Source organism: Phacochoerus africanus, chromosome 2 (genome assembly GCF_016906955.1).
Source record: "Phacochoerus africanus isolate WHEZ1 chromosome 2, ROS_Pafr_v1, whole genome shotgun sequence".
Lineage (NCBI taxonomy): Eukaryota > Metazoa > Chordata > Mammalia > Artiodactyla > Suidae > Phacochoerus > Phacochoerus africanus.
In genome coordinates, this window is record NC_062545.1 from 163468699 (window position 1) to 163493727 (window position 25029).

Here is a 25029-nt window from a genome sequence, read left to right on the forward strand (position 1 = left end):
CTGGGGAGACGGTAAACCCTCCACTCCCCCAGGACACTGGCACAAATCCCCTCTCCTGGAACAACTGAGCCCCTCTCTCCCCTGTCTTTCTTCCCTTCTCCACTAGAAAAGCCTGGGGGCAGGGTTCAAGTTTGGTTTTTGTTTCTCTCGTACCCCAGACAGCTGGCTTCCATTCACTTCCACCTCCAGACCTAGACACTTTGCCTTGAATCCAACTAGTTTGGTCGAATTTACAATGGTTATTTTTCAAATGAGAACACCGAGATTTTGACATTTAAAGCGAATTTGCCCAAGTTCACAGAGCAAAGCAGTGTCAGGACCTAACAGCTGTGCTCTCCGCTCAGTTAAATTCAAGACAGCATGCTTTAAGAAGCGATCTCTGCTTTCAGGAATTATCACCCCATTACCCCACAGGTAACGTCTTCTATTCTTCCCACACACATTTGGGAGGTTTCCCTGGCTCAGCGTTTCGTTGGCGAGGCTAATGTTCTGAAGTGATGCTGGAGGATGGGAAAAGGAAGGGGGCTTTCCTGTGAGCATGAGGTGAGAACTAGAAGATTGGCAAGGACAGGGAGTGCTTAGGCTTCTAGATGTGTCCTGCCAGATTCGACAAGAATTCTTCACGAAGAATCAAAGAGAAGGGCCCCTGGTAAACCACTGTGTCTTCCCCTCACCCACTCTCACTCACCTACCTCCAGGAACGTTTTATTATGACTCAGCCCCAGAATTTTTGAGTCAGGGACACACCCACACATACTTGACAAGTCTGGGCCTAGATGTTCTGTCTGCTCAGGCCTCCAGGCTTCCCTAACTGCTTTGAGATTAAGCTGGGTCTTTCTCAACAATCATACGGTTCTTTTCTCTGGTTAAGACAATCATTGCAACATAAAACAAAATTGCAACAGTCTGCCCAGTGTGGCCCATTGGGCAGGTCTAGGAGAACCCGGCAAGACAATCCTGGGCTATGATTAGGACATTAGGAAATGTGAGTCTTTCCTAAACCAGGGAAATTCTGAGGCACCTGTTAGGAAGCACGCCTGGACTTGTGAGTCTCCAAGACAGGTGCTCGTTTTCTCATTTTGGCCTCGTGCTATTGTCCTCAATTTTTAAATTAATGTATTAGTTTTATTTACAGTGATAGTTTCCACTCTTCCTAGAAAACATAGGCTAATACCGAAAAACATGGACAGTTTTGTGTCTATAAATGATAATACCTTACTAGGAATGAATAACCCTAATAGCAAACACATATATAGCACCTACTGTATGCCGGACATTAAGTTCTTTCCCTGTATTAACTCATTTCATCCACACAGCAACTCTAGGATGTCAATTCTGCTATCATCCTTGCTTACAGATAGGAAAACTGAGCCACAGAGAGCTTAAGTAACTTGCCCAGTGTCTCACAGCTATTAAGTGATGGATTCCAAACCAGAATTTATACCCTTCGCTACCACACAGTCCTGTTTCTCAGATGGTGTATTTCTGAACAAGACTCAGTGAAAGCAACCATCTCAGACATCAATGGAAACCATCATTCAGATCTCAAGAGCCTCCCAATCTCCAACAGATGTAGCAGTCTCAAATGCAAACAGAAAAATATGAGAAAGGCTTTTGGTCAACTACTGAACATCTTTACTCCTGTCTTTCTCTATGAGAAAAAAATAATGGAGAGAGTGGGTATGCAGATTTACTTTGAAAAACAACTGGTGAAAATGGGATTCTGTCAAAGAAATGCAGTTGGCTATCAGAACAGTTTTATAGAGATGCAAATCAATTCCTCTGTAGAAGATCTGTTCTCCTGGAGTTCCCATGTGGCTCAGCAGTAACAAATCCAGCTAGTATCCATGAAGATGCAGGTTCCATCTCTGGCCTCACTCAGTGGGTTAAGGATCCAATGTTGCTGTGAGCTACAGCGTAGGTTTCAGACACGGCTCACAGCTGTGGCTGTGGTGTAGGCCAGCAGCTGCAGCTCCAACTCAGTCCCTAGCCTGGCAACTTCCATATGCACAGGTGCAGTCCTAAAAAGAAAAAAAGGAAAAAAAAATGAGCTATTCTCCTTTTGTAACAGAAAATAATAATTTGTACAGTATTTATTTTTAAATAATCTAAATCATTGTTTGATGATAAATGCAAACATAGAACAACAAAAAACTACACAAATATCAAACCCTGAAAGATCTATCTTTAAAAAAAGGTAGCAGAGTTCCCTGGTGGCTGAGCTGGTTAGGAGTCCAGCATTGTCACTGCCATGGTTCAGTGTGGGTTCAATCCCTGATCAAAAAAAAAAAAAAAAGTAGGAAGATTATTTTTCCTTCCCTGAGTCTCTGATCTAGGATCCTTAACATCCAGGAAAAAAAAAAAAAAAAGAGATAGCTAAATCTTCTATTAAATGGGTACTAATTTTGAATATGATTTTTTCTTTTTAATTTTTTCACTGTGATATGCACCATATGTATCAAAGAGTGTTTAAAACAGTTTAAAGAATAATTGTACATGAACACTTGTGAAACTGCCACCACTTGTTATTAAATTCTGAGCCATGGAATATAGATGGGAAGTGCATCCTTAGTATCTCTTTTCATATCCAAATTCCCTCTCCTTATATAAACACCAATCAGATTGGATTGGGACTTACCCTAACAGGTCTCTCTTTAACTTAATCACCTTTAAAGGCCCTATCTCCAAATGCAGTCCCATTTTGAGGCACTGGAATTTAAGATTTCAACATATGATTTGAGGGAAGGAGGACACAATTCAGCTCAGAACAGTGACCTTGAAGACAAAAGATGGCAGAGCCACAAGGTGGGAAGAACCTGGGTCCCTGAATCACCCCTTGGAAGAGAGAGGACCTCTCGGCCAGGAACATCAGTATTAGATGTTACGTGACCAAAAAATGAAATTTTCATTTTGCTAACTCAAACTTTGAGATTTGTTATAGCAGTGGAGCCTACACTGAGTAATACTCAAGTGATAGAAAACTCAACCATCCCTTACTGAGTTTGTTTACTGACACCAGGTATTAATACACTGGCTTCGGGTGATGAGAAAAGAGTGCAGACAAAGAGAAACAATTCTAGAGCTGCATCCTCCCAAACTGATTTCATGAAATTGACCGTGCACAGTAAGTTCTACAGTGAATTAAAACATTAATTAATGCCAAATCAAATGAGTAATTCAAATTAAATTTTTTCTTTCTTCCTTCCTTCCTTTCATTTTAATGTCCACACCAGAGGCATATGGAAGTTCCTGGGCCAGGGGTTGAGTCCAAGCTGCAGCTGCAGCAATGCTGGGTCCTTTAACCCACTGCCCCCAGCCAGGGATTGAACCCTCGCTCTGCAGGGACCCAAGCCGCTGTGGTCAGATTCTTAACCCACTATGCCAAACTAAATTATCTTTAAGTGCAATGAATAGTTCTGGTTCTTAGGTGTGCCTGAAAAGAACACAGAATTACACTTCTGAATTAGTTAATTTGCAAGTGTTTGGGAAATTGATCAAGCCCATATTCTGACAGTTTTATGAGCTCCTCTAGGTCCGTTGAATGTGACTGCTGGACGCAAAGGGTCTGCCAACACTCAATATTTTTCTGTTCAGAGCCAGTAAATTAGGATTTTAAGGGAAGAACAAGAGGAACTAGAAAGGCAACTCCTGGAGTTCCCGTTGTGGCGCAGCGGAAATTAATCCAACTAGGAACCATGGGGTTGCAGGTTCAATTCCTGGCCTCACTCAGTGGGTTAAGGATCCAGCATGGCTGTGAGCTGTGGTGTAGGTCACAGACAAAGCTCTGATCTGGTGTTGCTGTGGCTCTGGTATAGGCCGGCAGCCGTAGCTCCGATTTGACCCCTAGCCTGGGGAACCTTCATGTGCTATGGGTGCGGCACTAAAAGGACAAAAAAACAAAAAACAAAAACAAAAAAAAAATCAACTCCCTGAAGCTTAAATGTCCTCTGCTGCTGAAAAGGGGATTTCCCACAGTGAACTATAAGAAGATGCTGAGCACAGATGTGGGATATAGAGCAAGTGATGTTCATGGACAGTTTCTCTAAATTAAAGGACACACAAGGCATGTAGGAGATAAAGGATGCTCATGGATAGAGCTGGGGATCTGTAGGTCCCACAGAGGGTCCCTCACAGCTTCCTGGTGCTAGTGATGCTACAGCTGACCCTGCCACCATCCCCATCTGCTTCCTGGTCCCCAGCCTCACTGAACTCTCCCCCTCTTCAGGTCTTGTCCATCTTGGACAACTTTATCTCATCTTCAGTGGTGGGAGAACTGGATCTGACTGATCACCTATTCCTTACATCTTACATCTGGCTATGGGCTTTTGAAACAAAAATCCAAGAGTTTTTTCTTGTTTCTGTGGTTCTGATAAGACATTTCTCCCTGAAGGCAACAGAGCTTGGTTTCTGTCCACACAGGAGAAAGAAGTTCATAGAACATCCTACCAAAAACTCAGTCAGTACATCAAAGCATCTTCCTGCCATGATATCAAAACGGAGCTGGAAAAACATCACCCTCATTTGCATCTCATTGGAGGAGAAAACAGTCAAAGAAAGCTATAACTTATCTAAGGAAACATTTATGGCCAAAGGCAATCTGTTCTCTTGTGGAAATTCTTAGCAATAAATCTGATGGGAGGATGTGGTCACGCTGCTTGACAGAGAAGTGACCTGCTATGGGGCAAAATGAAACAATCCTCAGAGACAACATGAAGTTTATGGATTCCCAGGCACTGGGGTCTTCTTGCAAAAGAAACACGACCCATGGAGTTCTCTTGCAACACAGCAGGTTAAGGATCCAGCATTGTCATCACTGTGGTGCAGACTCAATCCCTGGACCGGGAATTTCCACATGCTGTGGGCCATGGCTGGAAAAAAAATTAAAAAAAAGTATGACCCTGTTTGGTGGCATTCCAAAGGTACATGTCATCTAGAGTATTCAAGTCAGGGCTACAACCAGGAGAAAGGACCTTCTGTTTAGATGACGAGACAATATTGGGCAAGGTTTAGAAATACTACATTTGACTTAGAATTAAACATGAGCCAGTCGGGGACGGCTTTTTCCCTTGTTTCACAGCAGGCTAAAAAAAAGCCAAACTTATAGAATGTTTAAACATTCAAAAGTTGAAATGATATACAAGGCTTCAGGCTTCAAGACTATGATATTTGACAAGGCTCTTATCATTGTGAGACATTTTGCTTTAGAGAGTATCAGCAAGTGACAGGTGACTATCAGCTTTTTGGCCCAAGCTCAAAGTATTATTTAGGGTGGGTTGACTCCTCAATTTTTTTTTTTGCTCTTTTTTTGAAATAGGGAGGTTCTGAAAAAGACCAGAGACTCTCCCTCGGATTTAGAAACAGCCAAAGATGACCATAAACATACGCAAAGCTAAGAGCTGGTCAGCCTCTTCCAGGGAATCTGAGCAGGAGATGGTCAGTGTTACTGAGACATATTTTTGGTGGTTTGGTTGGTTGGGTAGGAGGGTGTTTGGTTTGGTTTATCACAGCATACAATATACAGAATAGGTGGCAAGTCACAAGACAATTAGCCATTATGGATACATTTCTCCCTCATTTTTCTACATTTCCTTATGCTCTGAATTTTGAAAGATACAAATGTAATTTAAGAATAGACTGATACAACAAACCAGTGACTACACCCAAAAAGAACCAGACTCACAGATACAGAGAACAAACTAGTGGTTACCAGTGGGGAGAGGGAAGGGGGTAGGAGATGAAGAAGTACAAGCTATTATGTATCAAAAAAAAGCTACAAGGATATGCCATCCAATACAGGGAATATAGCAAATTTTTCATAATAACTGTAAATAGAGCATAACCTTTAAAAATTGTGAATCACTGAACTGCACCTCTGCAACTTATATAATATTGTGCATCAACTATACTTTCATTTGGATAAAAAGAGTGTTGAGAATGAAGTGAAAGTGGTGAAGTATGGGAGTGGCCATTGCCTGCCAGGTCCTAAGTCCTGGTGATCCGGTGGACACAGAAGCACAAAGGCCCCTCTGCTCAGAGGCGCTCGGTTCTAGAGTAGGCATCAGACTGGTGACAAATCCACAAATCCATATCAAGTGGTGAAGAAAGATAAAGCAGTGTTGGGGTATAGCAAGTGATGGTGCAAGTTTTAAAAGGACACTCACGGAAGGCTTCTCTGACAAGGTGAAGAATCAAGAGAGAACAGAAGCAGGGGACAATTTAGGAGAGCATTACAAGGATCCAGGTGAGGGACGACGGTGGCTCTGATTGCAGTTGAACAGAAAAGGGCCATCCTCAGAAGGAACAGCTGACAGAATTGCCAATGGAGCAACAGAACATGAAATGTAATAGGAAGGAGAGGTGCCCTGAATGGTCAAGACATCTGAGTGTGGCCTGAGTGTGCTTTGCTTCAGAACCAGCCCAGCTAAAACCCAGGTATCTTTTTTTTTTTTTTGGTGCCCAAAACATGTGAAAGTTCCATGCCACATCAGTGACCTAAGCTACAGCAGTGCCAATGCCAGATCCTTAACCTGCTGATCCACCAGGGAACTCCAAAACCCAGCATCTTGTGAAAGATGAATGATGCTTCCCTTTTCTGAGCATCTGTTACTTACTTTGCAACACACCATGCCCAACCCTTCCGTTGTCTAGATTCCCAGTAGTCCCATTATCTCCATTTTACAGTTGCACAAAAAGGAATCCTGAGCTCAATACATTCACCAGGTCACAGCACAGGTGAGGGGTAGAACTGAGACTAAAATGAACGTTTTCCGGGGTACCCAGGGAGTTCTCCCAGAAGCCAACGACTCCGAGATAACCGGGACCATGTGTTCCAGCATGCATATTTCCCACACTGCCCAGGCAAAGCACCTGACTTCTCAACAATGCTCATTGAATGCATTCCCCAAGGGAAGAGGCCACGAGCATCTCTATGGTGAAGACCAAGGTCTTTGGAGTCAGATGGATCTGTGTTCTACCTCTTAGCTCTGCATCTAGTCTTCTGATTGCGCAGGCTTGCAAGCCTTCTAACCTTCCATTTCCGTAGTGATAAAAACAGGTGGGGATAATCATGCTAGCATTGCGAGTTGTTGGAAGGATTAAATGAAATTATACTTACAAGATACTTAATGTAGGAGCTGGCACACATCAACCAATGGGAAAAGGTAAACTATGATCAAAACAGGGACCTAGAGACAATATTTAATTCCTCCTCACTCCCCAGCCAATGGCGCAGTGCCTAACAAACCTGTTATAAGACCCTGTAACTTAAAATAAAGCAAGGGGAGGTCTCTGGTGCTCAGCAACACTGGGCCCCACCCTGCCAGGCCCAGCAGTGTTGGCTGAAGAACGCGGTCTGAGTCATCCCAGCTGCCGCCTGGGCAATTTTAAGTCCCACGGGGCCATGTGTCTGACCAGATCCACAACACCCCACACCCAGCTTTCCTGTTGGCAGAGAGATAAACGACAAAGGGGAAAACCCAATGTATGTCTGGGTGTCTGGACAATCAAGTATGAGACAGGGTGGTCTTAGCTGAGTCTTTACTGAGCTTTGGTTTACGTAGGGGATGGCAGAGAGATAGACCCCTGGCTTCTACAACACTAGTCTGCAGAGGAAAGCAGAGAAGTGCAGGTGGCTAATTAAACAATGAAAGCTATTTCCATATCCGACATAAGAAGCTGAAATCAGGGAGTTCCCATTGTGGCTCAATGGAAACGAACCAACTAATATCCATGAGGATGCAGGTTCCATGCCAGGCCTCCCTCAGTGGGTCGGTTTTCCAGCACTGCAGAGAGCTGTGGTCTCAGACACGGTCTCAGACACGGCTCGGATCCTGTGTTGCTGTGGCTGTGGTGTAGGCTGGCAGCTGCACTTACAGCTCCGATATGACCCCTAGCCTGGGAACTTCCATATGCCACAGGTGTGGCCCTAAAAAAGCAAAAAAATAAAAGAAGCTGAAATCGTTTTCAGTTCTATTAACTTACCTATTTGTTTGTTCCCCTTCACTAGCTGGTTAAAAAAAAACAAACAAACAAAAAAAACACGCTTCCTGATAACTACCCTGCTGAGTCACCCAAAACTGTCCGTCTTCAGGAACAAGAGGGCATTGAACTGGCTCAATTTTCAGGTTTGCATTAGATGCCCTATCCTCATCACCTCCCATCCCCCCATCTAGTTGTGGGGTGGTTTGCTTCGACTCCCCCTCTCAATGCATCCCCTTGGAGGCTTCGGTATCCTCTTTTGTGCTGGAGCTTCCTGAATGCCTAATGGTATAGGGAGGAGTGGAGAGAAGCTCAAAAGCCAGGCCCCTCCACCCCATCTCCTCACACCCTGAGCAGCAGCAGAATCCACCAGAAGTCTACAGGAAGTGCTTGAAATGCACACCAGAAACATCTCAAATTATAATATTCCAGGGGCTCAACATGATCTAGTTCATCATGCTTTTATTCTTATTGTTTCCTCTGAGAGAAATGAGCTAGTTAACTTCTCATTCTTTAAGATTCTTTGTGGTGGTGGAAAACCTTTAAAAATGGATTTCAGGATTTCCCTTCATGGCTCAGGGGTAACGAACACGACTAGTATCCATGAGGAAGCAGATTCAATCCCTGGCCCTGCTCAGTGGGTTAAGGATGTGGTGTTGCCGTGAGCTGTGGTGTAGGTCACAGATGCAGCTCAGATCTGGCATTGCTGTGGCTGTGGTGTAGGCCAGCAGCTGTAGATCCAATTGGACCCTCAGCCTGGGAACTTCCGTATGTCACAGGTGTAGCCCTAAAAAAAAGTGGATTTCCAATATCTCCAATTCCTGGTATTTATGCTCTAGTAATCCCTTCCCTCTTGTTAAAATCATGTGGGGATAATCATACCTACTGTTGAGAGTTGTGGGAAGGATTAAATGAACCCCTTGAATGAACCCCTTGAATGTAGGTTGTACCTAGTGACATTTCTAACAAAATGGAATACAGAGAAAGTGATGAGATATTACTTCCATGATTAGATTATAATGACTGACTAGTTCCTCTTGTTCTCTCTCTCACACTCTCTCTCTTTCTTTCCCAATACTTGCTCTGATAAAGTAAGACGGAGAGGCTCATATGGCAAGAAATTGAGGGTGGCCTCTAGCCTACCACCACTTAGAAAATGAGATCCTCTGTCCAACAACCATCAAAGAATTGAGCCCTTCCAACCACACATGAGAGAGCTTAGAAGTCAGTCCTTCCCCACTTGCACCTTCAGGGAAGACCGTGGCCCCAGTCACTTGATTGCAAATTTGTGAGAAACTCTGATACAGAAGATTCAGATAATCCATGCCTAGACTCCTGACCACCAAAACTCTGAGATAATGAATGTGTATTGTTTAAAGCTGACAAATTTGGGGGTATTCTGTTTCACAGAAATATGTAACTAATGCACCCATCTCAGGTAACATCTATTCTATGATACATCTTCAATATCTCCTATGAGACACACACACACACACACACACACACACACCATTCTGTGAGTCTCAGAACTCCCTCAGAACTCCCCTTAACACAGTATTTAAAAGATTAGTTGTAATAATCTGTTTTTTGTCTTGGTATCCCCACTAGGCTTTGAGACATTTAAGGCCGTGACAACTATTCTTGGTTATTTTGTCTTTATATCTGTAGTGTCAAATGCAGTTCTTGGCACATATGGTCAAAATTATTTTATGAGTAAATGAGTCGGTGAATGCCATTTTGTTAAGTGATGCAGGGGAATAAACAATAAATTAGACCTGTGTTCCATCCATAGGAGCTTACAATCAAGTTGAAGAAGCAGACATAAAATCAATTAACAAAAATGTGAATGAAATCAGTGTTGTATCCTGATAAGAAAAATGTGCTATGGAAACATAAAAGAAAGACTGTCCTTTCTGATTGGGGAACCTGAAAATACTTTTTGAGGAAATACCTTTTGATACTGGCCTTGAAGAATAACAGAGCTTTGAGCAGCAAAGATGAGAAGGAAAGGAATTTGAAATTAATGAAAACTATAAACAAATCCTAGAAAGTAAAGAAATAAAGCTAGGAGACAGAGTCAGGTATGTGCCCATGGGGAGAAAGCAGATGGAGAAGAAAACTGGTAATCAGCTTAAAGGGAGCATGTGAGGTCATTACTCTTAGAGAACATGTTGAAAGCAGAACCTTGGGAAACTGACATTTAAAAAACCAAGAGGAAAGAGGAACTTTCTAAAATGAGCTCAGAGGGCTTTACATAAGTCTGAAGGAGGAGGTTCAGAGGTTGAACATGATGCAACATAAAAAGAAGCCTTGGGATGTGGCAATTAGGTTGCTAGTGACCTTTAAGAAAATGATATCTATGAAAAAGTGGAGATGGAAGACAGATTACAAAATGATAAAAATATAGTATGTTTGAGGGAATCAAGGAGGAGTGGCCTTTGGAGAAGTCCCAGTGAGGTAGACCTTCTGTTAAGACTTCTAATCTCAGAGTTCTCTTGTAGTGCAGCAGGTTAAGGATCCAGCATTGTCACTGCAGCACCTTAGGTCAATGCTGTGGCGCAGGTTCAGTCCCTGGCCCAGGAACTGACAAATACCATGGACACAGCAAAAAAAAAAAAAAAAGACTTCTGCTCTCTGGTGAATTTGATAGTGAAATAACTCATCTGATAAACATCTTTCTTTATTTGAAATAAAAAATACCTGACCCTATCAAGTTGTCTATACCTCTACCTATAATATTCTAACGTAATTACTATCAATTTATAATGTCATTTTTTGGTAGTTCAAGTACTCACTTTTTACTCAAAAAAAAAAACCCAACTTATTGGGATTTTTAAAAATAAAGTATAATTTATTTACAATGTCATGTTAGTTTCAGGTATACAGAACTGTGATTCATATGTATCTACATGTATATCTACCTATCTATCTCCATATATATATATATATAATTAAATCACTGGGATATTAATTTGCCTACTTTAGGGGTTTTGTTCTTCCATGTACATTAGGACTAAAGTTGTATTGGATCTACTAAAAAATTGCAAAAGGGGGAGTTCCCACTGTGGCTCAGTGGTTAATGAATCCGAATAGGAACCACGAGGTTACGGGTTTGATCCCTCGTTGACGAGGGATCTGAGCCTTGCTCAGTGGGTTTACGATCCGGCATTGCAGTGAGCTGTGGTATAGGTTGCAGACATGGCTCAGATCCCTCGTTGCTGTGGCTGTGGTGTAGGCTAGTGGCTACAGCTCTGATTAGACCCCTAGCCTGGGAACCTCCATATGCCACAGCTGTGGCCCTAGAAAATACAAAAACAAATGTATGTGTGTGTGTGGTTTTGCTCATCTGTGTCCTCAACTAAACTGTAAAGTCTGTAGTAAAAGAGGTTGCTTTCTCCATCTCTTCACTCAGTATGTACTTAATAATTCCACTAAAACCATGGCAGTATTCAGTTTTCATAAACTCTTCGTAATCTCCCAGAGTATCTTTTCAGCAACCATTTATTGGGAGCTTACTGACTGCCAGGCCCTGGGCTGAGAGCTTTGGGTTCATGATCTCTTTTAATTCCCTCATGAACTTTGTGATTCCACGGGGCTGGGAGTTATTTCTCACAAATGGGCCAAAAGTAGAAAAAAGAAATGAGACACTGTTTATTTAGATGGAGATCACCAGAGTTAAATCTGCTAAAGATACACTTGTAGGCACATTACAGCAACACAAGGGTGACCACACAGAACTGAGGCCATTTCCAGGACATGAGACTTTCAGTTTTTTGAGGTTTTGGGGGGTTTTTTGTTTTATTTTAAGTGTTGGGATACCTAATTCAGAGAGGTATTTTATTTTATTTTATTTTGGCCATGACCACAGCATGTGAAAGTTCCCTGGACAGGGATTGAACCTGAGCCACCAGAACCACTGCAATGACAATGCCCGGATCCTTAATCTGCTGTGCCACAGGGGAATTCCCAAGACTTTCAGTTTTAAAACTAGGGTAGTCCCAGGCAAAGGAGGACCAGAGAACATTCCAGAGTCTTTAGGAATGAAACAATAAAATATTGCCATAAAAAAGGGGGCCAGACGCTATATCCCTTCAAGAATATGTACTGTGAAGAGAATTCCAATGTAATCATAATGTGAATGGGGTTGAAAATTATAGCAGAGTATGTTTCTGAACATGCAGAAAGAGAGTTTTTCATTTCACCAGCTTATTCTTGGAAAAGTGCTGTTTGCAAGTATGCCACACCTAGGCCATATAACCTCCTTCTTTCTCCTTTATGTTAATTAAAATCTGGAAGAAAAGTCCAGATTTATCATCCAGGCTGGTACTTTCCCAGGGCCCCAAGGAGTCATCTGTGAAGTGTTAGCCTGACTTCCTCATATTCTTCTAGAAGCACATTTTGCAAGTTAAATAAAAGTTTTAGTCTCGATTTGCTAATTCTCAGAAATCCGTCCTTTTTGATGTGACACCAGTGAAAATTTCAAAAGGAAGAAAGAAGACTTTTTTTCTTGCATTAGTTACAGGTGCTGTATTCTGTTGTATGTATTTTTTTTTTTTTTTTTTTTCCCCAGCATGGGATGTTTTTCCTCCTCTGATCTCTGATGAAGTGATAAATGTGTACTGTTTCCTTAAGATGGAGGATCTGGGAACCTCTTACTAAAAAGCAACCTTTATAAAAGCAAAGGATTTCATAATCCAAACAACCACATATTACTCCGTGCCCCTCCTCCAACACGTGTCCCAATGAATCATCGAGGCCGCAGACTGGTTGATTTTGATGTTCTACAGTGTTTGGTTTTGTAAAAACGATGGCAACAATGTCTTCTTCCTTCCTAATTCCTGCTAGGCGTGACAAAAATAGGTTAGTTACGGCGGGGCGGCAGACAAAACACACAAATAGCTGTTTTTACTGGATTATCTGAATTCTTTCCTTTCCCCTTACAAATAGCTCCTGCAGGTCTGTCTCAGTAGGTGCTGTTTGGGGGTTAGCTGGTAAAAAGCGAGGCGGTAGGGAGTGGATCTTTCAGAATCAATTCCTCTCCTGTCCAACACAAAATCCCTCCCCGGGCATACGCTTCGGGCAACACCTTTCCAGCTGGCTCGGTCGGATTTCTTGGAATAACGCGTGAGAGTGAGGTTGCAGAGTGATCACAGGAGATTGGGAAGCGATTAGTCGCTCCTGAGGTTTCAGAGTAATCACGGGAGATTGGGAAGTGATTAGTCGCCTTCTGTGCTTGAGGAATTCGAACTGGCCCTCCACTTAATGGTATTTTTCTCATTTATCAGCCGGTTTAATAATCAACCATCCACTCTCAGAAAACTCGGGTGTAAAAAACCTGGCTGTCTTGAATGAGGCGCTGGGCTGGAAAACAACTGGCTTTGCTCTGGCATGAGGACCCTCCCCGCCCCCACGTGGGAAGCTGTTGTGTCCTGGTGGCAAGAGGAGAAAGCTTTGAAGTCAGGAAGGCACACGTTCAAATCCTGTGTCTGCCATTCATTTGTCAATTGACTTTTGAGGAATGGCTGATTCCCTGAGGCTGTTCCCTTCACTAAAAAATATGAAAGAGAATCGTATTTTCCAAATAGAAGGATTGTAAGCACTAGGTGAAATAATAAAATTATTTTTTCTAAAATGGTGATCAGTAAAGGGTATTCATCTTGAAGTTTTGTTCCTAGGAGGACAGACTCAGAGCAGCCCTATGGAAACCCTATGGGTGGATGAAACTCCAGTTTCCTAAAGCCAGGATTTTACCTCTGTCGTCCAAATTAACAAGTTTTCGGTTTTATCTCAAAGGAGAGCCCGTGCTTTGGGATTCCCCACTAAAAAGAGCCTTATCCAAATCTATTGGAGTCTAAACTAACTAGACTGATTCTTCCTATTTCTTGCGATGATATTGTGAAAATCAGGACTCGAATTTTTATATGAATACATGCAAGGGGGCTTCAGGCAAATCAATAGTATTCATGAAACCTAATATGTACAAGGTGACAATTAATGCTCTGCCAGGCATTCCCATCGTGGCTCAGTGGTTAACGAATCCAACTAGGAACCATGAGGTTGCAGGTTCGATCCCTGGCCTTGCTCAGTGGGTTAAGGACCCGGCTTTGTTGTGAGCTGTAGTGTAGGTCACAGATGAGGCTCGGATCCTGCATTGCTGTGGGTCTGGTGTAGGCTGGTGGCTACAGCTCAGATTAGACTTCTAGCCTAGTAACTTCCATATGCCAGGGGTGCAGCCCTAGAAAAGACAAAAAAAAAATTGCTCTGTCATCGCTAAGAGGTTACAAATTAAAAGCAGATGGCCTCATCAATGGAAAACTTCCACTTCCTCTCCAGCTCTTCTACTGCCCCACCGCCTTCCTTCAGAAGGTTTCAGTTTGGACTAATAATGTTAATTGGGCAGGATCTTCCATAACTTGGTGAGGAAGCTAATATCTAACCCTTCATTTTGAAGGTAAACATAACAACATTCACAGAACATGACTGAGCCAGATATCGTGCATATTCTCACCCCATTTGATTCTCAAAATGGTGGGAAATCGGCTCATTTTACAAGAAAATAGAAATTGAGCAATTTATCCAGATTTCCCCCAAGAGTAAGTGGCCAAACAACTGACTGATTTCAGAGTCAGAAGCCAGTGACAATTGCGGGAAAAGAATTATTGTGGTTTTGAAAATAGCTGGATGACGACGAGAAGCTGGAAATGAACAAATCTCAGAAGTTTAGATTGTCGGTGAGGGTATAACAAAAAGGAGAGAAAACTTTTCTGAAAGGCTAGAAATATTACAGAGGTATTTGCACATTCTATTTTCAATCCAAACCCAAGCTAAGTCTCCATGCACTGTGCAGTTTCTAATCACAGAGTAGAAAGTAGGAATTCCCACTGTGGCTCAGTGGAAAAGAATCTGACTAGGAACCATGAGGTTTCAGGTTCCATCCCTGCCCTCTCTCAATGCGTTAAGGATCCTGTGTTGCTGTGAACTCTGATGTAGGTTGTAGACACAGCTCGGATCTGGCGTTGCTGTGGCTGTGGTGTAGGCCTGTTGCTGTAGCTCCAATTTGCCCCCTAGCCTGGGAACTTCCATATGCCGCACCTGCAGCCCTAAAAAAAAAAAGAAAAGAAAAGAAAAAAGAAAGTACACTGTGGGAGGCCGTCTGAGATCCAGACAGGACTTCTAAGTCAAGGAATGCCAAATCCCCACCTATAATTCTTAGCAATTTTCTCATTTCTCTGGTGTTGTAAAAAGTAGCCAGTTTGGAAGAAGACAGTAGGTGGGTGTGACTGTTTGGATTTGTAATACCAATGTCTGAAAGTCCTTGCAAGAGAAGCTCCAGTTAGTGCCTGGATTATATGGACAAAGGTTTTTGCTCCTGAACCATGACCTGTTACATAAGAATACCCAGGTGATTACACAGCCAGGTGTGTTTTGTCATGTGACTCTAACTATTTTCAGCCTCATATAAGAAGCAGTGACACCACCATCAGGGAAGCCAGAATACATGGGGAAGTCTCACTTCCCAGAAAACACGGGTCCAAGATGTTCTTGCATAATTTCTCCAGGACTTAGAATCAAGATTCGGGAGAAGAATCTGGAATACACACACACACACACACACACACACACATATATATAATCTGGATGTGATTAGAAAATATATATTACTTAATATAATTAATATATATGGATACATTAATATATCGGGATTATATATATATATATATGGCTTTTTACATTCACTCTTTTACTTCTGTTTGCAAACTCTTCAGTTTTCTTTTTGTTTTTTTTTGCTTTTTAGGGCTTCACCAGAGGCATATGGAGATTCCCAGGCCAGGGGTCAAATCAGAGCTATAGCTGCTGGCCTACGCCACAGCCACAGCAATGCCAGATCTGAGCCACATCTGTGACCTACATCACAGCTCATGGCAATGCCGGATCCTTAACCCACTAAGCAAAGCCAGGGATTGAACCGGCAACCTCATGGTTCCAAGTCCGATTCATTTCCACTGGACCAGGACAGGAACTCCCAGTTCTCTTTTAATACTGTCTGAAATGAAGGGGATTAGTAGGACTGGGAGTGTGATGGGAGACTTTCTTCAGCCCCTTTGTCACCCCCTTTTCTCTTTCACACAAGGGAATTTAGAGATGATCTGGGTCTCTTGATTTCATAGGACTAACTCTGGCTCATACAGGCTGCCTTAAGCTCTCCAGCTTAAGCTCTCCAAAGTGGGGTGCTCTTTGTATCTCATCACTACCAGTCAGGTCACCATTCTGTTTTCAAACTGTCAGTTATTTCCTAGGGCATCTTTCCCTCTGACAAAGGTCAGAGGAGTTTGACAGGATTCTCACCATTTATGCTGTTCTTTGCCCAGTGGTCTGTGTGTATCTGGACAGAGTGATTGCAAGGGATTAAACACCCCAAATCTTAGTGCCCAGCATCTTTAGACTAAAGAACAACTTGCTTCCTTCATAAATACATGATAGATGATCAAAATACAGATTCTTCTCAAATATGCAGACTACTGAAGTTTTCTTTTTAATGTAACTGAAAATCAAAAGGTATTTTTTAAATTCATAATAACTTTTTGTCAGTCAATAGATAAATTACAATTATTTGGACAAGGAGTTCTCTTGTGGCTCAGCAGGTTAAGGATCCCACCTTGTCACTGAAGTAGCCTGGGTCATTGTTGTGACACAGGTTTGATCCCTGGCCCCAGGGACTGCAGCATGCCATGGATGCAGGAAAGGAAGGAAGGAAGGAAGGAAGGAAGGAAGGAAGGAAGGAAGGAAGGAAGGAAGGAAGGAAGAAAGAAAGAAAGAAAGAGAAGGAGAGAAGGAGAGAAAGAGAGAAGGAAAGAAAGAAGGAAAGAAGGAAAGAAAGAAAGAAAGAAGGAAAGAGGGAAAGAAGGAAAGAAAGAAAGAAAGAAAGAAGGAAGGAAGGAAAGAAGGAAAGAAAGAAAGAAAGGAAGAAAGGAAGAAAGAAAGAAAGAGAAAGTAGTGAGGGAGGAAAGAAAGAAAGGAGGGAGGGAGGGAGGGAGGGAAAGGAAGGAAAGAAAGAAAGAAAGAAAGAAAGAAAAAAAAAAGAAAGAAAGAAAGAAAGAAAGAAAGAAAGAAAGAAAGAAAGAAAGAAAGAAAGAAAGAAAAAGAAAGAAACGAAAAAAAGAGAGAAACAAAAAAAAGAGAGAGAAACAAAAAAAAGTATGTGGGCACAATGGGAATTTTTTGACATTAAAATAGAGTTCCCAGGAGTTCCTATTGTGGCTCAGCAGTAACAAACCTGACTAGTATCTGTGAGGACTCGGGTTCGGTCCCTGACCCCCCTCAGTGGGTTGAGTTTCCAGTGTTGCCATGAGCTGCAGTGTAGTAGCAGATGTGGCTCAGATTCTATGTTGCTGTGGCTGTGATGTAGGTGAGCAGCTTCACCTCCGATTTGACCCCTAGCCCGGGAACTTCTATATGCCACAGATACAGCCCTAAAAAGAAAAATTAAAGAGAGCAAGAGAGAGAGTTCTCAGAAGTCTTTATAAATATCATGAACTGTGCCTAAGCCCTCTCTGTGTGACTCCTTATATAAGAGAATCTGGGTACTTTTAGCAAAACTAACACCAGTGGTTCAATCCTGGCTATGCAAAGAGGATTAGGGACACAGGCATAGGGACACAGACAGGATTCCCTCTTCCAGTGACCCTCACATCATGTCATGCACTGACCCCACACTTAATGATGCCAATGCCCCTGTCCTCCTCCAATTCTGTCATCTCCCATTGACTCAGAGGGCAGAAGTGGGTCAAAGATGTGGCTCTTAGATTGAGGTCACACACTTAGGGTCTTTTGGGTTCTCACACTCAAACAGGAAGGCCACTAGAGTCATACCTACTTCTGCACATGAATAGCTTCAGATGAAGCAATACTTGCTGCTCGGGCTAGGGCGGAGAGAAGCATGAGGTCACCTACACAGAAACTGCACAGAAGCTCCTCTTGCCTGGCAGACAAACCCAGGAGCAGCCAAGGATGGGGTCTTACCTCTAATTAGACCATGAATCTCTGTAGGCTTTTTTTTTTTTTTTTAATTAACTGACTTTATTTGTTGAGCAGTTTTAGGTTTACAGAAAAGTAAGCAGAAATCACAGAGTTCCCATATACCCTATCATTTCCATCAGTGTGGTATATTTGTTACAATGAGCCAATATTGATACATTATTAGTAATTAAAGCCCATAGTTGACATTGGGGTTCTTTCTTTCTAAGTTCTGTGGGTTTTGACAAATACACAATTGCAAGTGTCAACTATTACAATATCATACTGAATGATTTCACTGCTCTAAAACTCCTCTGGTTTCTATTCATCCCTCCCTTCCCTCCCTCAGAGTCCCTGACAACCACCAATCCTTTTACTGTCTCCATAGTTTTTCTTTTCCAGTGTCATGTAGTTGGAATTACACAGTATGTAGCTCTTTCACTTAGCAATATGCATTTAACAGTTTTAGTTTTTTGTTTCTGTTTTTTTTTAGGCTACTTTAAATACATCTCTCCGGGTATCAGTGTGAGGGCCTCAGCAGCATTCAAGACCTATGCCTGGCATTCATTTCCAATTTTTCACTACTTCCTTTCCTAATTAAAGTCTAAGTCCCTTGACAGCAGAAATCATGCCAAATGCCCCTATATTTCCCACTCCCACCACAGAACTGGAGAAGAAGGTTTGGTCAAAAGGTACCTGCTGATGGAAATCAGTTAAAATATTTTGGTTTAATAATGAACACTCGCTAGTTTACATTATGAAGAAAACAAACAAAAAATGGTGTTGATTTTTAATAGTTCACAGCTACAGTATCATTCATATGTATATATGCATAAATAGTTAGATCATAAATACTCACATGGCAAAACAGCGGCCTCTAGGCAAACCAAAAAAACAAACAAAAAAAATCTTTGTAACTAAATAAACTAACAGCTTTAAGTAATACTGAAGAAAAACAGATGCTGAGGTAATTTTTCATCTAAAGTGACTATAGCCTATATTAAAACATTCTTATTGTAAGAGTTAAAGTAGTTATGAAGCCCTTGCCTCACAAGCCAAAAATTCAACTTTAACTAAATACACATTTTTAAACTAAACAGAAAATATTTTAATTATAAATAGGTAACATAAATAAAGTTATTCCTATTGAAATCCCATCATGACATTCTTTTTTTATATGTTTGGGGACTTTGTGATAGCCTAGCCTTTTAATAATAACAAAAAAACAGAGTTCATAAAACTTAGAATGTACAGATTACTGTAATGCTACATACATAGCACATAATGTATACCCTAATATATATATATGTATATATATGGATGGATGGATATCATAGGAATTTTTAGACATTAAAAGATTTTCATTCTGGACAAGTCATCTGTCCATATATATATCCCAATTATGAAAACATGCTTAATTTCTCTTGAAAGATCACCCTTATACAATGCATACCAACTAGTATGAGAAAGGATGCTCGACAGATTTTAGAAACTTCTTTAGAAACACATTCATTTTCTTACTAAGTTATATTTATTTTACTAATAAATATTTGTTTTACTAAGTTTATATTACAGCAATAAAAAAAACTGTCACTTTTTTTCATTATTCTTGGTTATACAAAATCCCCATGCTCTTTTTCTTTTTAATATTCAAACTGAAAGAATTTTACTGATACCAAGTAACACTTCTATCAAATTTTTTCAAAATATATAACTTCCTAGTTAATTCCCATAAGAACACATTTAATAAAAGGTCATTGGCACAGAAACAATACATTTTGAGTCAAAAAAAAAAAACCTAGCAAATTATATTTTGTAGTGACCTATGCAATCAACATTCATTATGACATTCAGTGTTCTCATGAAAAAAATCCTTACTTTTAACAAGATAATATATATAAACTAAATACTACACATTGCTCTGAAGCTGCCATCCAAAAGCAGAAACAAACATTGAACATATTCTGTTTCTTGACCCTTGCCCATAAGCTAATCATTTGGCAACTCCTTTTACACCAAGCTGGGCAGCAACCTTCAGCAAAAAGACTAGAACAAGACTCTAAAGCAAAAACCAAATGTATAAATAATAACTCCCCTATTTTCATAACTCTCCCATTCCTGCTTCAAAATTAACAAAGTCATTTTTTAATGTTCTCGCATCCAAAACACCGACTTCTGGAAAACGTCCAGCAGAAACTCATTTTTGACCTATCCGTCTTCGATTCCTAGGGCATCCGAAAGCAAGTGAGAGCTCCTTCACATTCTTCTCCATTACAAGGCATTCTCTCCTCTAACTGATGAAATCTGCACCTACTGGGGAATCTTCCATTTTAAAGGAGTCTCCTCATTCACAAGCTTCTGAAGTCAGGTTCCTAGGCGGAAGAGTTTGGCTATCAGATTCAGAAGTTTCTGCCGGAAGTTCAGTTTGTCTCCAATCCTTCTGAACTGAATGGCACACTCGACTTCAGGATCTGAAAAAGAAAACATCAAAGTTATCCTGACAACATTGCAAACGGCAACCAGCAAGAGTTAAAACGTTCATCCCAGAGACAAGTTGAGTGTTTATCCCAGCGTTTACCTTTTAAGCACACTTGTTTTCTAAAATGTGAGAAAGGCTACTTGCTGCCCCTCTCAAACGCACACACGTGACATACACCAATACACGGTGATTCATAAACAACCAAAAGTTAAAGAATAAAGACATTTATTTTGCAATCCTGGATGAGGCAAATGTTATCTTACTTTCAAATATAGACATTTATGTCACACACCACAAACAGCAAGCCTTTGCCAACCCAACTGATGTCATCCTTTTCTTTCTCATTTAAAATTGGTTAGAGACTTAAGTCAAATTCTAAATTCTTCTATGTTGTTTTTGAGTATAATTTATTTTGTAAATGGCAACCAATAATTCATAGCTCAAATTATGCCCTCATACTAGGCAAATCTAAATGTATTCTTAGCCTCATGAAATTTTCTTTTGAAAGATTCATAAATTCTTATTCCAAAATGAAGTCCACATTTTCTAAAATAATTATAAGTTTACACATGAGCCTAAGCCAAAGTCTCCCCAAACTGTACCAATCCATTGCCTTTATGGAGATAAGTGAAGCACAAAATAAGTAATATTTAATTCATATACTTACTACTTTTTAAGATATTGTATGGGGGGGAATCTTTATAATCTAATTTCCAAGTGAACTTTTTAAGTAGATGGAATTAACACCAAATCTATACTGGTCATAATTTCAATTTTCTTGGATATTTCCAAGAACAATTCCGCTTCCTTTTGGTTCAATTCAACATCATGATTATAAACACTAAAAATTATGACTGTAAGTTAAAATCTGATTTATTTTATAAGCAGACCCTGCAGATAGCCTATTTAGGCTCAGATAAACAAAAACTGTAAATATATATTAAAGTGGATTTTTAAACCTACATTTCAACCAATTTATCTTTTCCTAAGAGCTGAGTTAAATTTTCATAATTCCTAAAAAAAAAAAAAAACTTTATATAATCTCTGAGACCTAATAAATCTCTTGTAAGCTATCTTTCTTTATAGGCTACGGTGTCAAGCATTTGGAGAAGTATCTACAAAGACATGTTTTTTTCAGTGAGTGGAATATATTAACATGCTATCCTAAAAAACAAAAACAGAAACAAATTATCACTCAGCATACAATTTTGGAAGCCCTGAATTGTAAGAGGAAAAACTATCCCTTTCATTAAAAAGGGCAGATAATAGCACCTAGTTGTTTCCTTTTTTTTTTTACATCTATAAATGTATTAATTTTTTGTTACATCTATGAATGTATTAATAAAAAATGTAACTGTGTGGTGATCGATGTTAACTAAACTTACTGTGGTAATCATGTCATAGTACACACATATATCAAATCATGGTGTACATCTAAAACTAATACAATGTTACATGTCACTTATACCTTAATTTTGGTTTTGTTTGGTTTTTTGTTGTTTTTACTGTATTACTATCTAACCAAGTTTAAGAGGGACCTTTCTGCTGTCTCTTATTAATAGGGAGTAAGTCGGATCTTGAAGATGATGAGAAATTTTTGAAACATGGCCAGATTTCTGGGCCAGCACAAAAGACGGGCAAAGTTTCTTCCCTCCCAAGCAAGAGTCAAGAGAGCAGCCTGGTGCCAGCTTTGCCATGACCACACGGGCAATGCACCACTTCCTTTGAGCGGTCCATGGGCTCTAAAAAGTTAAACTAAGTATAAAAGGGCCTATTACCATCTGATGTAACAGCAGTATGACCCACACAGATTTCCAGCTCAGAGACTTATTTGCCTTCTTTGCAACTGCTCCTTAGGAGCAGATGGCTGCTCCATTTGATAAGATTTATAAGGAAACCGACCTTAAATTATTTGATGAGGTACACGGATGGGGAAGGGCAGAGGAACGGGTGGATTGAAAAACATTGCGGACCAACTCCTCTTCTCCTACCCCATTTCTGCAGCTAATATCGATTGTTAAAATGTTACACTTCTAACAAAGAAGAAAAACTTTCTATTATCCTGACTTCACCAGTCCTTGTGGGACCTCCAACCCCTCCATCAGTTTTTTGTGGAAGGGCTGTGATAGTATCAAGCATTATTACTGCCTGGGGTAGGGGGGTAAGGCTCAAAAGATCAAGAATACGGGAGGGAGAGGGCCTCTCTCAGAAAACGCTGGGAGGCCAGGAAGCTCCTGGAGCCTCTCTCGGCCCCACCCGCCATGGCAATGACTTTCTCCGCGTGGCTGGCGCCCGTACTTGCTCTTTTTCTTCCCATGGCCCAGGGGCAGAACAAGTGGGGATGGGAAAGCTGATCTCAGCATCCTCTGAAATGCTGCTGCATCCCAACCCTAAGCCGGACTCCCTCCCTGGTCATATCCACGGTCCGCGGTTAAACCCCCAAAGAACTTCCTGCCGGCGCCCCTAAAACATGTGCAAGGGAACAGCGCCGGCCTGACCTTGAGGCCCGGCGCACATGGGGTGACTCCGCCCGGACCGAGACCTCGACCCCAGCCTCCGCCCCGGGTCAGGATCTCCGCGGGCCCCAGCTGCTCTCTACCTGGCGGGAGGGCCACCCGCGTAGGGTTCGTCTGAGTGTTCCTACGAGACCTCCTTCCAGGCATCTCCGCAAACAGCCGCCGGAACTTTGCCGCAAAACTCCGAGAACTCAGTCCCCGGACCCGAGCACCTTGGCTCTGCAGGTAGCAGGCTGCGCGCGGGGCGGTCGGGCAGAAGCGAGCAAGCGGGAGAGAGCTTGAGAAGCAACACCCTGAACGCCCGAGAGTCTCTGAGGTTTGCGCTCCCGCCGCTGCCCGCGCTCCGACCTAATGGGGACTTCCCGGTGACGTAGAGAAACTTGACGCCGGGCCCGCCCCTGTCCCCGCCCCCTCGGACCAGCGCGCAGAGGGGCGGGGGTAGCGAGTAACTGGCCTAGCGCGGCGCGCGGTGTAGCGCGACCCGCCGGGACCCGCTGGCGACCTGCGGCGGCGCCGATCCGCGGCGGGGGGCGCCGGGAGCTTGGCGGGAGAGACACGGCCCAGCCTGGAAATTACTTCCTTGACAAACGAGTCAGCTGCAGACTTGTCGGGGTGTAGGAGTCGCGAGCGGAGAAAGAAGCAGAACCTTCTCCTAGCAGAAGGTTGGGGATGGGGAAGCCTGGAGCTTCGTCCTTATCAGAAATGGGCAATTAGCGACGTCTGTAAACAAACCCCGAAAAGAGTTTAGAAGAGGACAGTTTTCAAACTCCGAGAACTTAGGAAGTTTCTGGGACGTGAAATGAAGAAAACTTTAATAACCATAGAGATGGTGCCAGAAGCCAAGTGAGAAAAGTACCAGATTGAAATTGAAACTATTGTGAAATTGTTGCAAATTGAAAACTCGGAGCACGCGAGCAAACACTTTAGATTTGGGAGGGGGAGGGAATGTGAATGAGGGAGGGGGCTGACTAATTCACGGCTGGGTTGAAAAAGTAGAGCGTATTCCCCATGGGTCTCCTGACCATTCTAGATGCTTAGTAACACAAAAAAAGAGTAGGTCGTCGTGTAGAAAACTTTCAATGCTTTTGTGGAGGAAAGAATGAGGAATCTGGGAATAGGAAGTTATTTGCACGATGTTTGGCTGGCACTTGAATACTTTTGTTTTTGTAAAAAGGAGGAGTCATTTGGCATAGTCGTAGGTATTGAGGACCCCTTCATGCTAAGGGATTCCGCAGGCATTTCCTATTCTGTCCTCAGAACTACCCTACCAAACTGGCATTCTTAGCATCGTGTGGCCACTTTAGATCGTGTGGTTCAAAAGCTGAAATTTGCAGGGATCGAGTTGCCTCAGCTCACACAGGCAGAGATCAGTGGCAGAATCTGAACCCTGTCAGGCCCATACCGAGCAAGCCCACTTACCCACTGCCGCCTTCCCAGGAATCAGTGTTTTAGAAAAAGGGTGTTCTTTTATTATTTGCCCTGAATAATGCAGAGGCTGTAAATTGGTTGCTTAGAGCTCCATGACTTTCTAGAAGTGCTTGGTTTGGTTCTCCGTATTGGTCTACCAGATGTCTTGTGAAAATTCGAATTGGTTTTCCAACATTTAAAAATGGAGAGATTACATTAAAAGTCCAGATTTCTGGCTTCCTTTAGGAAATCATTAGTTCCTGACAACGCAGGATCCGTTTTCCTAAAGAGCAGAGCGGGCTGGAGGCTGCCATTCCCTGTAGAGAGATGTTGGGCGGGGTCGGACGCTCAGGTTGGCCACGCTCCCTGCTGTTTGTTTTTCTCATTTACTTGATCTGGCCCCAGTAGGCATTTGAACTTGTTTGTTTACCTTAAGTCATTCAATCAACACAAACCTGCAGGTTTTTATTTGTGGCTTGGTCCTGCAGAAATGTAGACAATGCTATAAGCATGGAACAAAACTACTCTTGAATTTAAACAATTTGGTTTTGAGTGTGATGAACACCCAGGGATAAGAATACACAAAATTCAGGAGTTACCACCACATGTCACAGGAAGCCCAAGAGAGATGCAGCT

General features: G+C 41.9%; 1 protein-coding gene across 1 annotated transcript; it reads right to left on the reverse strand.

Annotated features, from left to right (window-relative positions):
* Positions 1 to 18769: 18769 nt before the first annotated feature.
* Positions 18770 to 23327, reverse strand: PMAIP1 (phorbol-12-myristate-13-acetate-induced protein 1). Its single transcript, XM_047767029.1, has 2 exons — positions 23070 to 23327; positions 18770 to 20462 (listed from the first exon to the last, which is right to left on the reverse strand). Exons 1-2 carry the CDS (start codon positions 23131 to 23133, stop codon positions 20356 to 20358), a joined length of 171 nt encoding a protein of 56 aa, XP_047622985.1. The 5' UTR covers positions 23134 to 23327; the 3' UTR covers positions 18770 to 20355.
* Positions 23328 to 25029: the final 1702 nt, after the last annotated feature.